Source organism: Struthio camelus, chromosome 13 (genome assembly GCF_040807025.1).
Source record: "Struthio camelus isolate bStrCam1 chromosome 13, bStrCam1.hap1, whole genome shotgun sequence".
NCBI lineage: Eukaryota > Metazoa > Chordata > Aves > Struthioniformes > Struthionidae > Struthio > Struthio camelus.
The window spans coordinates 5,688,913-5,702,477 of record NC_090954.1 but is presented as its reverse complement, the minus strand read 5'-3'; the positions used below and the strand labels follow the sequence as shown (position 1 = coordinate 5,702,477).

The following is a 13,565-nucleotide window of genomic DNA, read 5'->3' as shown; positions in this document are numbered from 1 at the left end:
TGTCTGCTGCCACAGTAACCTATTTTAATTGTAAGATGGTGCCAACTGTAAAGATTTGTCCCCTTCATTCAAAAAGTATCTTCCTCGCTCTCCCTCTCCTGCCTTGCTCTTGCCGAGCTCTGCGTTTGCGCAGGCCCTTTCAGGCTGGGGACCGAAACGGTTCTTTTGGTCCCTGCCTGCTCCTTTTGCTGCAGCTGAGGACTTTGAAGGCAGTTTTATCAATGCCGTCTGCCTGACTTCATTGGCTCTTTAATTATAAAAGCATATGCGAGCAAGGAAACGCTTTAAAGAAGCATATTTGTTCATATTTACTAATGATGTGTGAAATGGTGGGGCTTGCAGCCCTCGCGAAATGACTCCTGGCAACCTGAAATACTGCCAGAAGAACAGGTCTTAACAGGGCTGGGATGTGGGGGTTTGTTCCCGTCCCAGCCGAGGCACTCGGCAGATGAGCAGCGTCTGGGTGCCTCAGGGCCACGCTGCCTTTGCCTTTCCCCATAAAACGGGGATGGGTTGCTACCTCCCATTTTAAAGAAGCAACGGCAGAGACTGTGCAGGGAGTTTGTGCACCCGATTCTGGGGTTTCCGGCTGGAGTTTGCTTCTGGCCCGTCGCAAAGACAGGGAGCCCGGTAATCAACCCAGTGCCTCGCGCACCTATGGGAGTCCAGGAGAAGCCGATGCACAAACGGGGCTTTCGGTCCCTAGGGTGCCTAACAGCAGGATTTTTGGCCAGAGAGACTGGGAAGACCTCTGGTTTTGCTCCGCGCTTAAGCAGCGTGCAGAAAGGGGTTATTCCAGGCTGCCCCAAAAGCTTCATCCGTCTAGCCCGTGGCGTGGGAACGCTGCTCCCGCGCTCGGGGACTGCCGCGCGGCCAGGCAGGTGTCCGGCACCGCGCCGGCTGGTGCCTCTGCGCTGAATAAAGCCGTGTACGTAGCCGCTTGGTTTCATCACGCCCGGGGCCAACGGTGTTGCTTGGCTGGAAAAAACCTGTCCGCAGGGGCACGAGCAGCGCGACGGCAGGCGCCGCTCAGCGGGGCAGCGCGTCGCGAGCGGAGCCTCGCACCGAAACGCAGAAGCTGCGGCTCGCCAGGGCCGGGGAGCAAGCGCAGCCCTGCGGAGCAGTGGGAGCCGACAACTGTGAAATAGAGACGTAGGCATCTTGGATGAAGATTTATTTTCCCTCTCTTAAAATTAGAAATTAGTGCCCCGGGAGGTGCCCCGTCCTGTTATTTTTGGGGTGGGCACAGCAGGGTAGAGCCGGCGTGCGCCTACCTCGGGAGCCGTCTGCAGCCCCGAGGAGGCAGTTTATTCCTCGTACACATTTGCTGCTTTCCCTTCCTTTAAGACTTGTGCTCTGTCATCTTGATCTGTAGCTGACTCTGTCCCAGGCCACTGACCTGCTCTGTAGCTTAGCATTAGTGCCAAAAAGATTGATGAAAAGCATGAATTATTGGCTGAACATTGCTTTTTGCTCCTTCCGTGGTCATTTGCAGTTAAAAAATCTCAAAACTGCCATGGTTTTTATTTTTAAAGCTTTGCAGCCAAAGTGAAATAATATATATATATATCTCTTTTTCCTTCTTCATTTGAAAATACAGGTTTTGCAGTAGTTACTTTCCCCGTGCTTGCTATGAGTTGATTACACGGCTCCCTGTTGCTTTGCTTAAATCCTCGTTGCTGCCTCCTGAATTCCAAGCAGTTCAGCAACCGCGTCTGTTGGCATGGGAAATGAGGCCCTTGCTCTACTGCTCGCTCAGTTTTTTCAAGTATAGAGTTCAGCCAAAAGGAAGAAACCCCTTTCCACTCCGCCTCGCGTTTGTGTGAGGAAGCAAGTGTCAGCACCTCCTGCAAATACAGTTGCCTTTCCCAATTTGGGCCCAAGAGATGGTGCCCTCAGCTCCAGTCAGTTTTTAGAAATGAACTGACCGTGGGTGGAACAAAACGGTTTCTTGGGGAGCGACAGGAGGGATGGGGAGGGGAGAGAAGGGGAAAAAAAAAAAAAAAGAAATCTTTGCAAATTGGCCTGACCATTTGGTGACCCCAGAGGGAAGCTGGAACGGAGGGCATGTCCTCGGGATGCTGATCCTTCCCGGGCAGCGGGCGGGAGGATCATGTCCATCCTCGGGATCCTCCTGCTGGCAGGGCCCTGGAGGACCTGCTTTTGCCTGTAGATGCGAGTCCCAAGTGTCAGAGCTTGCTTTTGAGTCCATGGGGAAATCCAGCCGCTGAATTTCCCAGCCAGTTCAGCCCCGCGAGCAGCAGTATCCTCCTGCCTAGTACCTTGGAGCGCACCAGCCTGGCTGGGCTGGGGTCCTTCAAGGAAGCCCTTTGTGGTGGCAGCGGCGATTTTAGCCCGTCTTGGCAGGGGCTGTTGGGTGGCAGAGCACGCACGTTCCTTGGAGGAGCGTGCGGCGCTCCCTGCCTAGCTGCTGCTGCACGGGCTTGTTTGTGCACCCTTTGCCTCCGAGTTGCAGCCCGCGTGCTTATCTCAGCTGGCTGGATCTAGAAACGAAGCTGGAGGTTTGGGGCAGGCCAGAAGTCCCGCGCGCCCTTGTCTCCGGCGGGAAGCGTGCCCGGCGGCATTAGCCGTGAAATGAGAGCGCTGCGCTGGGACCGGTGGCATCCGAAACCTGCCGCAGGGGTTCTGCTGCGCCCGTGGTCAACTTGTCCTGAAGCTTTTGTGGTTTTGGGAGGACCTGGTGAAGTGAGGAAACATGATCGTGAACGTAGCGACTTAACGCGTGAGCGGAGCCTTTCAGTAGTAATCGCTGTGGCTCGTTTCATGAATAATGTCCAGTGCAAATGTCAGAAGGCTAATGAAGTTTCCTGGCTGCTTTCCACTACTAATATAGCAGAGGTATATGGTTGTCCTGGACCCATGCTTAGCTTTAAGAGTGAAACAGCTCATCTAGACCTGACATTGCTTGTTAATATGCATGGTAAGCTGAACTCCTTGCTACTGGGTCGCTTGTGCTCTGGGCATACTGTGATGAGTTTTTTTTTTTATCTGTTTGACCGAGATCTTGCATCTCCTTCCTTAGGTACTGCAAATCACAATGCCTCTGATTTTGGGGAGGCAACTGTGCAAGCCTGTTCTCTTTCTGCATTAATTGTACTTTATCTGTGTAGGTCTTTGAAGCTGTTATTTCTTGGATAAATTATGAGAAGGAATCTCGCTTAGAGCACATGGCTAAACTGATGGAGCATGTTCGCCTGCCCCTTTTGCCCAGAGATTATCTTGTACAGGTTAGTCGGAAAATAAGTAATTAATACTTGCACTTAAGCTGACAGTAGTGCCTTAATCTATGGCTTGGCTGTTTGCTTCCGAGACGGGTAATTTGGCACGTCGCTGAGTCTGTAAACAGAGGACTAAAGGGAAAAACTGGGAGGTTTCTAAAATCAGTGAGTGGGGTGGGAGCCTTCGTGTAAAATGTTAACTGTGTTCTGCCAAGCAGCGCAGAGAGGAGAGCGATACCTAGAAACCACCCTAGAGAGTTCCTGCCAGTATTGGTGAAAGCATTTAGAAGCAAATATCTCTGTATTTTTCATGAGAAAATAGCCAGACGATGCTGTTACAGGGTGTGCAGTTATTTCCCTACTGCACAGGTAAACGTAGGTTGGGGAAAACATGTCACGTGTGATAACTTTGGCCTTAGAAGTGCTCTGGACCGGAGCAGGCTCTACGGAGAGCAGCAGGTGAGGTGCTCTCTATGGCTTCGTCTGGCTTAAAGGTTGTTCACGATGAGAGACCCAGCCCTTGATACTGAGCCGAGAACCCCCAAAGGAGGGGTTCCACTGTTGTTTGACTACGGTGTTTTTTATCAGGTGTCTAAAAAAAATTGGTGCAATTGAAATAAAATTGGTATACACGAGGTGAACCTGTGATATCTTTTTCTTCCTCGACTGTATCTTCTGATTTAATAAAAGATATTACCTCTCCTCAAAAATTCTGACTCAACTAAAAGGAATGACTTATTTTGTTCCCAGATGCCGTCCGAGTGAATTCTCCTCTGTTGAGATATTTACTCTTAAGGCTTTAGACACCCGCTAATTGTCTGACAGGGGGTGGCAAAATAGAGGGAGTGCCGCTACCCTTTAGTTATCCCAGAGGAAAGCGAGCTTGGATGTTAATGCATGTGTATCTTTGGAAAGAGCTGGAATTATGTGTCTGTCTTCTGCATTTTATTTTATATTAGTACTTTGGGAGAGAAATTCCAATTGTTATATGCTTTCTACAAAGCTCCTTGTGGGCTGCGCCATCAGGTACTTCGGTTTAAGTGATCTCTCATGTGTGTGCATGTTCTCAGACAGTTGAAGAAGAAGCTTTAATCAAGAATAACAACACGTGTAAAGACTTCCTTATCGAGGCCATGAAATATCATTTGCTTCCTCTGGATCAAAGGCAATTGATAAAGAATCCTAGGACCAAGCCAAGGACTCCAGTTAGCCTGCCAAAGGTAAGCCCAATTCCCCTCTGAAAGGGGAAGGAAAAGGTGCCTTTGTATCATCTGACACAATATTTCTGGTGGCATTTTCTGCCGCTGAAAGGAGCTTGTGTTGCCTATCGCGTTACTTCCTACTAACTCCCAGTTCATTTGCATTTCAATGGCTCTGAGCCCATTAGAGGGAGTCTCGCAGTGGTATGCATGTTTTATTTCCTATATATTGCAAGCAGCCTTTGATCCTTTGTGTTACGTGAGCAGCGTAGAGGAGTGGAATTGCACGGAGAATGTGCCATGCCATCTCCTTAAAACTGGTGATGTTTTTTGATGTAAATGTACCTGAAACCTTATCGTCAGCACTAGCACAAGCAAAATCAGTTCAGGTGTTAGATTTGAATGTGATCGGTTAAGATGCTGGGAATTTATGCTGGGGGAACCAATTGTTCTGTGAGAGAACAGAAAAACCACTGCTGGGGGAGTGAGCATGCTGTTACCTGCTGGGGATTGTGCAGAAACAGCCCCTCTGGGCAGGATTATTCGTGATCATGCTTTGAAGCGTTTTACTCCCTCCTCTGGTATTGCCTCTGCCCATCAAAGATGTATAACTAAGTTGGATAAACCTAGATAAACCTGTAGAAGATCCAATGTCTCCGTTCCTAAGTGCAAGCCTCCGCTCTCAAAGCGTGTTGTCAGTCCCAGGTGGTTTCATGAGGAGTCGGAGCTCCTGGAGCTGTGACTTGAGAGCAGCGTGGAGCGGGAAGGGCTGAAGGCAGGCGGTGCTGGTGCTCGGGGATCGGCCGAGGTTTCTGCCGACGTGTAGCGCTGTGCGTAGCGCCCTGCCGAAGAGGGCTGCGATAACTTTCTCTGTCATTGTTTCATCGACATAATCAGAAGCCAAGAAAGCAGGAAACAGCCGTACCCCAGACATGTGAATGGGAAATCTGAAGCAAATGTCAATAGACTTAAGCAGCTACTGAGTAAATAAACCTTGCGTTTATCCTGGAGGCATGTGATGCTCTGGCCTCTACTTTATTAGCTTAAAAAAAATGAAAACAGCAAACACTTCTCCATGCATAAGAGATAAAGGCAGTTGGCATGTCTCTCAGCAAAATCTCACTGAAGTTATTAATGAGCATTTCAAAGGTTTTAAGATGTCAAAACCACAGGGTATTATTTTTCGAGGTATAAATCATAGGGAACTTATTTTGGTGAGACTGCCTATGAGATCTGTGCTATTAGGGAATATTCAGGTGTTTAAATACTGGACTCTGGCTATTGTGAAATTCTGGCTGTGTGTAGCGTGTGCCTTCCACCTGCTGGCACTTTGCAGAAATTGGTGGAGCGCAGCTTTCGGGATATCAAGACAGGCTAGCTTGACCCTCATTCAAGGACTATATCAGTTACGGATGAAAACGAGCAGCGAGTCAGCTAGTTTGGAGGTTCTCAACATCTGCTATGCCATGACCTGCAAGTACAAAACCGAATCCTCCCCAGGTCCGTCCTCCTTTCTTTTTAACTATAAAGAAAGGGAGGAAGGTGATGATCTTCCAGTGATCCAGTTACTGAGAAACTTTCATCTTGTCTACTGGTCCTGCTGATGCAGGATTACATTCTGCTGTGAAATTTCTTAATTCTTTAATCCTGTGAAGCTCTGCAGCTTTCCGTGGGGGACTGTTAATGCAATTAGTAGTCAGGCTGTTAGTTTAGATTTGGTTTGCTTTCTGATGTCTCGTTTTCATCTTTGTGGATCAGACATTTCTATCAGAGCGTTCAGTCTTCCGCTATTTCCATACTTCTAAAGCAACCGTGATGGGAGTCGAACTCATTACCTCTGTGACCTCGAGTGACAAGTTTATCCTCTCGGCTGTGCACAGCTTTCTCTCAGAGACTAAAGCCAGAGTTTCCCTACTACTCTTCAACTATGTTTGAAGCCAGTTACCTTCCTCCAGCTCCTTGGCCTTGTAAAAGCCGGATTGTCTTGGACAGCGTTTGCTCCTGCTGATTTGTTGTGCTGTGATAAGGGGAACGAGTCCTTCGTCTTGTTAGCTGTGGCAGATGAAAGCAAACGCGTTCAGAAGCAAGTACAAATTGAGTTGCTGCTCAGTGAAGGCATCGCAAGTGATTTGGACTCTGCTTGCGCACACGTGGTCCACATTGGTCAGCTGGAGTTCAGCAGCTATGGGCAGCCCTCAGGAGCTGAGCTGTCATCTGGAAAGCTGCTGGGTTCCTGCAGGCCCCGTCCTCTGGGCAGCACGTGTGTGATGAGAGGGTGGGAGTCGGTGAGTCCATGGGGAAGGAAAATTGGCCTCCTGGTGGCAGAGTGGAAAGGACCATGGTGCATGTGGCCCAGTTCTTCTTACTTTTCCATGAGCACCCGGTGCCTGCTGTGGTTGGGAGCAGGGCCTGGGGCTGGCTAGACCTTAAGTTTGACCCAGCAGAGCACTTCCCACGCTCCTGAGTTTCGCTGTTGATCAGCTTCGCTTAGACCTTCCCTGTCTGCAAGGAATTTAGGGTTAAATTACTAGATTTGCATCGGTGCATGTGTTAGCCAAAGGTCTTAATGAAGTTGACAAATTGCTTCCTTCTGCAGTCCCCCCGCAGCCCAGCACCCCTGGATCTCTAATAGTCCTGGCAATTTCCCTGCGTGCCATCTTCACTGCGGGTGGCAATACAGCTGTCAGGTCTTATTTACTAAGCAGTATGGATTATTTTTAGCACAAGCACAGAAATAATGACTAAACAGTGGGCCGGCTATGGAAAATACGTTAGGATCTTCTTCATTTAAAAATACCGCTGCAATGAGTCTTGTGTGTGTCGTGCTAGAAAGTAATTCTGTTTTTCACAGGGAAATAGGGCAGGTCACCCACTTCAGAAAAGGTGAGGAAGGGTTAGTGGGGGTGGCCATATTTAGTGTGATTTAAATGGCAAGAAGTATGTGTGCAGGGTTGTCGTCTTTCTTTTTTTTTCCTTTTTTTCCCCTCTGTAATAGATTTATCTGAAATGACTGTCTCTGCAGAGGCTTTTGGTAGGCCTTCAGCATCCAAAGGGTATGATTTCTAGGGCTGAATCCAGTTGATGGTGCTGTTGGCGGCTGCTTTTTTGCCCAGGTTGTGCGGATGGATCCTTTGCAGGATGCAGCTGCTCCAGCTGTGGTGGAGGTTTTCTAGCTCTTGTCTTTCCTCTCCAGGTGATGATTGTGGTGGGTGGGCAAGCACCCAAAGCCATCCGCAGCGTGGAGTGCTATGATTTTGAGGAGGAGCGATGGGATCAGGTTGCTGAGCTTCCCTCCCGGAGATGCAGAGCAGGTAACGGGAACGCTTGCTGTGAGCTTCTTCGTTTTCCCAGCGCAGCTCTTAAGGGCTGGACGGAAGGCCCCGGCAGTCTTTCAGTCCTTCAGTCTTTCTCTGTGGCCCTAGCCTCAAGCGACTCTTTCTTTCTGCCTTTCCTTCTTTCTCTTCCCCCAAAAGCGTGTGTCCTTCAGGTTCAGGTGGATGCCCTGCTCTTGAAAGGGGCTTGCTGCATGCCTGTGTGCCGTCCATAGCCACTGCCCCCACTTCATTAGCTCTCTTCTGGCTGCTCCTCTCTGTGTTTTCCCTCTTCTTCCCATGCCCCTGGCCTGGCAGTCTGCAGGAATCCAATTGCCCTTGCTGCTTTCCTGGTGAAAATCAGAGGAGCTGAATCGGGCCCCCTTGGTACTGAGGGCTGATGGAGAACAGATTTGTAAGACTGGGGCTGTTCCTCTAGAGACATCTGAGACGGATGGCAATGTGGGTCCCCATTTGTCTGCTCTGTGGCTCAGAAAGTTACTTATTCAGGTCTGAAATCAGTCTGTGGCTTCTGTTGCTGTGTGTTTGTGCGAAGTGCTTTTTACTTCCATGCAGTAAGTATGTTTTATTGTACCTGGCTCTGATGCTCTCGACCCAGAGAAAATGCTCAAGACTTGCATGCATTCTGCTCTTCCCTTCTGTCCTGCACCCACTGAGAGGCAGCTGATGATGATGCTTTTCTGAGTGACCGTTAGGTTTGTGGTTTTCCCAGCTGTTTGTAAAATCTCCTTAAAATCCTTCTCCTCTTTTATCAGGTGTGGTATTTATGGCTGGCAATGTTTATGCAGTCGGGGGCTTTAACGGCTCTTTAAGGGTGCGCACGGTGGATGTGTACGACGGCGTGAAGGACCAGTGGACGTCAATCGCCAGCATGCAGGAAAGACGCAGCACTTTGGGCGCCGCTGTGCTGAATGATCTCCTGTATGCAGTGGGTGGATTTGATGGTAGCACTGGTAGGTGACTGAACAAAAACCAGGCAGATCCTTACTGCAAAGAACATTTTCAGAGCCTGCTGCAGAGGTTGCAGAGCTTTGCTAAAATGCCATTAGTGAAGTCCCAGCTCCCTTCGGCTATGATTTTTGTAGCGAATGAGCCAAAGGTTGGATTTATTGTGCGCCGTAACTAACCACGTGCGCATCCTGACCCATGAGTAATTGCAGAGTGCATCACCCTATTCATATATTTATTTTAGTGATACGGTTCTTTTGGTCTTGTTCTAATTATGAATATGCATATTCTGGGCTGAAAAGAGCATTTTCCTGGTTTTAGTTTAATTTCTTGCGTGGCAACGTGAATCAAATGCAAACAAGGCATCTTGTGGGGTATGTGTGTCTGGGAGCTGTCATGGTGTAACCGCATGGGTAGATTCACACCTCTGCTGTAAAGCTTTGCCACGTGGCTAAGCCCTGAACTCACTGTTTCAACTGGTGATCAGTAGAGGGCAAAGGTGTCCGGGTTAGTTTTTAAACCTTTACGTCAACACTTTGTAATGCTCAGAAGGACATGGACTCTTGGGCTTGGAGTCTAGACTCTCCTCCACCTTGTTGTGCCCAGCACATCAGTTGGGCAACAGTCCCAGGACAAGGGGCCACACGGTAACAGTTTTCCAGCTGCTGAAGTGGTGTTGACAGGCTGGCGCTAGCCTGGGAGGGAAGGGAATAGATAACTGTGATGTAGGGATGTGGGGGGAATTACGGGCTTGGGAGGAGGTGGAAGGCAGATGAAAGTGCAACACCAATCTTTTTCTCTTCTCTTTTTTTTTAATTAGAAAACCTGTGTATCCCCTTTTTAACTAGGTCTGGCATCAGTTGAGGCCTATAGCTATAAAACCAATGAGTGGTTTTTTGTGGCTCCCATGAACACAAGAAGAAGCAGTGTTGGAGTTGGAGTTGTGGAGGGTAAGAAAATCAGCAGTCATTTCCATCTAGCAAATGTTACTGATCCAAGCAGAAGCCTAAGTGGTTAAGTGCAGTAGGAAGGATCGGCAGGAACTGTTCTCTAGAGTATCTTCAGTTTGTAAAGATTTATTTTATATGACTTAATGGCTGTAGCTTTTTTCCATTCTCCTCTTTATCTTGGCGAAAAAGTGCGTGCGTGGCTGTCAAAGAGCCTCAGACCCGTTCTGGACCTCCCCGGGTCTCCTGAATGCCACTAAGCATTTGCAGATTTCTTTGCATCCTTATTCTCCGTGGGCTGCTTGTATTACTGAAGTCTGGGATATCTCTGGCCAGTGAAAGAAAGCAGTGTTACGCAGTGTTGCCATCAGCAGATGCTGTGAGAAGAAATTTTTCTCCCAGATCTAGGAGAAAGATCAATACAAATAGGAACCTTTTTTTTTTTCTTTTGCAAAATCAGTCATGAAGCAACTGGAAGAATTTTATTTGGCTCATTTTTAGCGTAGCATAGCAGTTTCCCACTAGTACAGTGGGTAGCAGTCAATGACACAATCCTTGTTACAAACTTCGCTTTGAAATGACTTGTTTTGACCCATGTGAATAGGAAGTACGTGAAAGGTGTTTACGTGAGAAGAGGGGGAGATGAACTCGGAATAAGTATTGATCATTCTGCTAAATTTGCCTATTTGTTTAAGAAGCATCTCCTTCACACTAGGCCCATGCACGTGCTTGTGAAATGCTGGGCTATTGGTAGTCCTCAGGGTTTGCTAAAGTGGGTCCATCGCTTGAATGCTACAAGATATTAAATGCGTACCTGTGAGATGCATTTCTGTGAGCAGGTTTCCTACTGGAGGCATAGAAAATCCTTTTCCTTAGCTTTATTGGAAAGAGCAAATTAATGTTTCACCTGTTAAGAGTCTATGATTAAAAAGAAAGTGCATGCGTGATGGATAAGAAGAGCTGATCGTGTTGATGCAGGGAACAGGCTGCAGCCTGTAGTTAATCCATGGTGTTCATCTGACTATGAAGAAGGCTAATCTGATGCTTGTGGTTACTGAAAACATCTAGTGATTGATGGAGGCCAGGGAACTTTACCTTGTCGTGCTTTGTTCGGCACTCTTGCTTTGGTTCATTGAGTCACACCAGGTAGACTGCAGCAGCAGCGGAAATAAGGGTTTGGAATGTTTATAGAGATAGGAAAATGTGAATGAAATTGCCCATGCCTATACAGAAGTGCAAATCCCCCTCCCCACTCCAAAATCTTGCTTTCAGGCATACCATAGGACCTTACTGGTCGGAGTGCGTTCCCTGGGCCTCGTACGGGTACCTTCTTAATATTCGTCTTTGGAAGGGTTAACATCAGTTGCAGATGGCGTGAAATGCCAGTGCGAACGGCGAGGAGAGCGCTGGCATACAGGTGCTTTCTGGAGGAAACGGGGTGAAGATGACCAGTTCTGGGGGTGGTTGTACGGTTCTCTGAACGACAGGTAGCATGGGCACCTGTGGCACGCTCCTCGAAATGCACCTTTAAAGGAGGTGGCATCTGGCAAATACCCACACGTAACTCCGGCAGCAGCCGGACGTGGTCCTGACGTGGTCCCTGCAAACCTCTTTGTACTGGGAGGCAGTGAGTGGAGCTGAGTGTGGGAGAAGGGGGCTCAGGGGCAGGACTGCTGTGTGGGGACATGCCACGTGGAAGAGAAGAGCAGGCCTATTCCTGGAGTCTTAGAAACAACATAGAAACAGGAGGATGGAGGAGTGCGAGACCGTAGGTGGAAGCTGCTGTTGGGAGTATCACGTGATGAAGAATCGTATAGCATGTTTGTGGTCAGAATCTGCTCTTATGGATCAAGAATTAGTCTTGTTCTTGGGTTTCGTACAAAACCTTGGGGTAGAATTTTTCTGCGTATTTATTGAACTGTACTGTAATGGTTTTGTGTTTTTTAGTTTTTGTAGTGGCTGAGGAACCCGGTCTTGAAGCAGAACGCCTTTGTGCTAGGAGCTCTGGTAAAGGACCACAAAAACTCTCTCTGCCCAGAGAGCTTATAGTCTAAATGCAAAAGAGAGCTGATACACGGACAGTACAGGGTGATAAGGCGAGGATATTGGTCAGGGCTGTGAACAGTGGTGGGGGTGGAGCATCAGCCTTAATTGTTTCATGTGTGGGTATAGGCTCATGACGTCTGATCGTGCTCTTCTGGTCTCATTCTGGTCACCCGCTCTGGTGGGTGTTGTCCAACTTCCATTCAGTTGAGGTAGATATACCATGTCGTGGGAGTCTCCCGTGGTGGCTGCTGTGCTGCGATCATGTTGTGCAAGCGAACAGGCAGGGCTCAGCTGCGTTTGCGGCACTGGTTCCTTTTGATGTGGCCCACGTGCTTCAGAACCAGGTCTCGGTTTCCGTGCAGCTATTACAGTAATATAGGAGGTTATTGCATATTTATTGCTTATTTGATATTGTAGTTTATGTACAGTATCGACCTTTGTCAGCTCATCTCGCCGTGCGGCACCCAAACGTGAGGAAATGCTAGATCAGCAAAACAACGCTCTGATTTTCTCTCTTACGCTCGGACAGCGAGTCATTGGGAAAACCCTCTGGGGGTTTGGCTCCTAATTAAGCTACTGTGTTACGATGTTTCCTTGCCTTAGCTGACAGCTTAACTGCTTGAAAAAACAGGCCCCTTTGGCTCTGAATCTGCTTCAGATCCTCCGAGCGGGAGTTTCCCCAGGCACCGCAGCAGGTTTCGGCAGGTCTCCCAGGGCCGCCCGCAGCAGGGATCTGTCCTCACGTGGGGCCTCCAGGCGCGAGGGTAACATAAATCTGCAGTAGAAGTAATGCCCGTGCCAACGGGTGTCTCTTGCAGGTAAGCTCTATGCGGTGGGGGGTTACGACGGAGCGTCCCGCCAGTGCCTTAGTACCGTGGAGCAGTACAACCCGGCCACAAACGAATGGACTTACGTCGCCGACATGAGCACGCGGCGCAGCGGCGCAGGTATTGCCTCCGGGGGGGCTTCTCCAAAGCAGGTAATGTCTGGCTGCTCCTCTGTTCGCAGGAAGCAATGAAAAGTGTGTTTTGGCATTGCTGGGCTGGCAAGTGAAACCCGTTATTTTTTTCCCTCTCTCCCACGAGGGGAAAAAAATTCATAATTGCTTGGAAGCTCTCAGCAGCAATCTTGACTTCATTAAAATCTGCCAAATTGAAATTAATTTCTGGGTTAATGCAATAGTGTTCAGTGTTTCTAAGTAGTTTCTCTAGCAGATGCATCTCACTTGTAAGCAAAAAGTTGTCTGTCCAGATTGCCAGCTGCAGGCGCAGCCAGGGACTAGACAGGCAAGCTGTGCCTCCGTCTCTTTCCTGTCATTTGGGGTATTTTTGTCGGGTGCATTTTTGTTAGCGGAGCTTCCCTGCAAGCGTACGGTGGGGTTTCTGTAGCGCAAAACACGTCTGCGTTGGGTGACTTTTGCAGAGCAAGTGACGGTAGCGAAATTCATCTCAGATTGCCCATGCTAAGCCAGCTTTTAGCGGACCTTAGCTGGCCAGAGGTGGTCAGCTGGAGGATCAGGGAAAAAGCCATGTTTAAAAAAAAAGACTCCGTTCTCGGCTGTCGCGGACTTGGTGTGTGACACTAGGCCAGGCAGGCGCCGGCGGCTCTGTGGCTGGTTCTTCCCGAAAGCGATAACGGCTCTTAGCCGTTCTATTAAAAATCATCTTATCTTTAGATGAAAGGGAGCGTGCGACTATTGGCCCTATCGCTTAACGTGTGCAGCGGATCCTCCCTATGTCAGACTGGCTGTTGTAAAACCGGCATTTACTGCAGTTAGGCGAGCCTGGAGGCTGGCCTTTCGGTACTCGCTGAAATAACCCTACAGGTTAAGCTGCGGTGGGGATTTCCCTCTGA

At 48.8% G+C, this 13,565-nt stretch overlaps 1 protein-coding gene across 6 annotated transcripts in view; it reads left to right on the top strand.

Annotated features, from left to right (window-relative positions):
• The window catches only part of KLHL3 (kelch like family member 3), a 67,151-nt gene that overhangs the window by 45,878 nt on the left and 7,708 nt on the right, over positions 1-13,565 (top strand). For all 6 annotated transcript variants that reach the window (XM_068959250.1, XM_068959248.1, XM_068959249.1 and 3 more), the window contains 6 exons: positions 3,132-3,248; positions 4,310-4,459; positions 7,632-7,749; positions 8,526-8,723; positions 9,567-9,668; positions 12,530-12,658. In XM_068959250.1, coding sequence (XP_068815351.1) covers positions 3,132-3,248; positions 4,310-4,459; positions 7,632-7,749; positions 8,526-8,723; positions 9,567-9,668; positions 12,530-12,658 — 814 coding nt within the window. The remainder of the gene's footprint in view (positions 1-3,131; positions 3,249-4,309; positions 4,460-7,631; positions 7,750-8,525; positions 8,724-9,566; positions 9,669-12,529; positions 12,659-13,565) is intronic.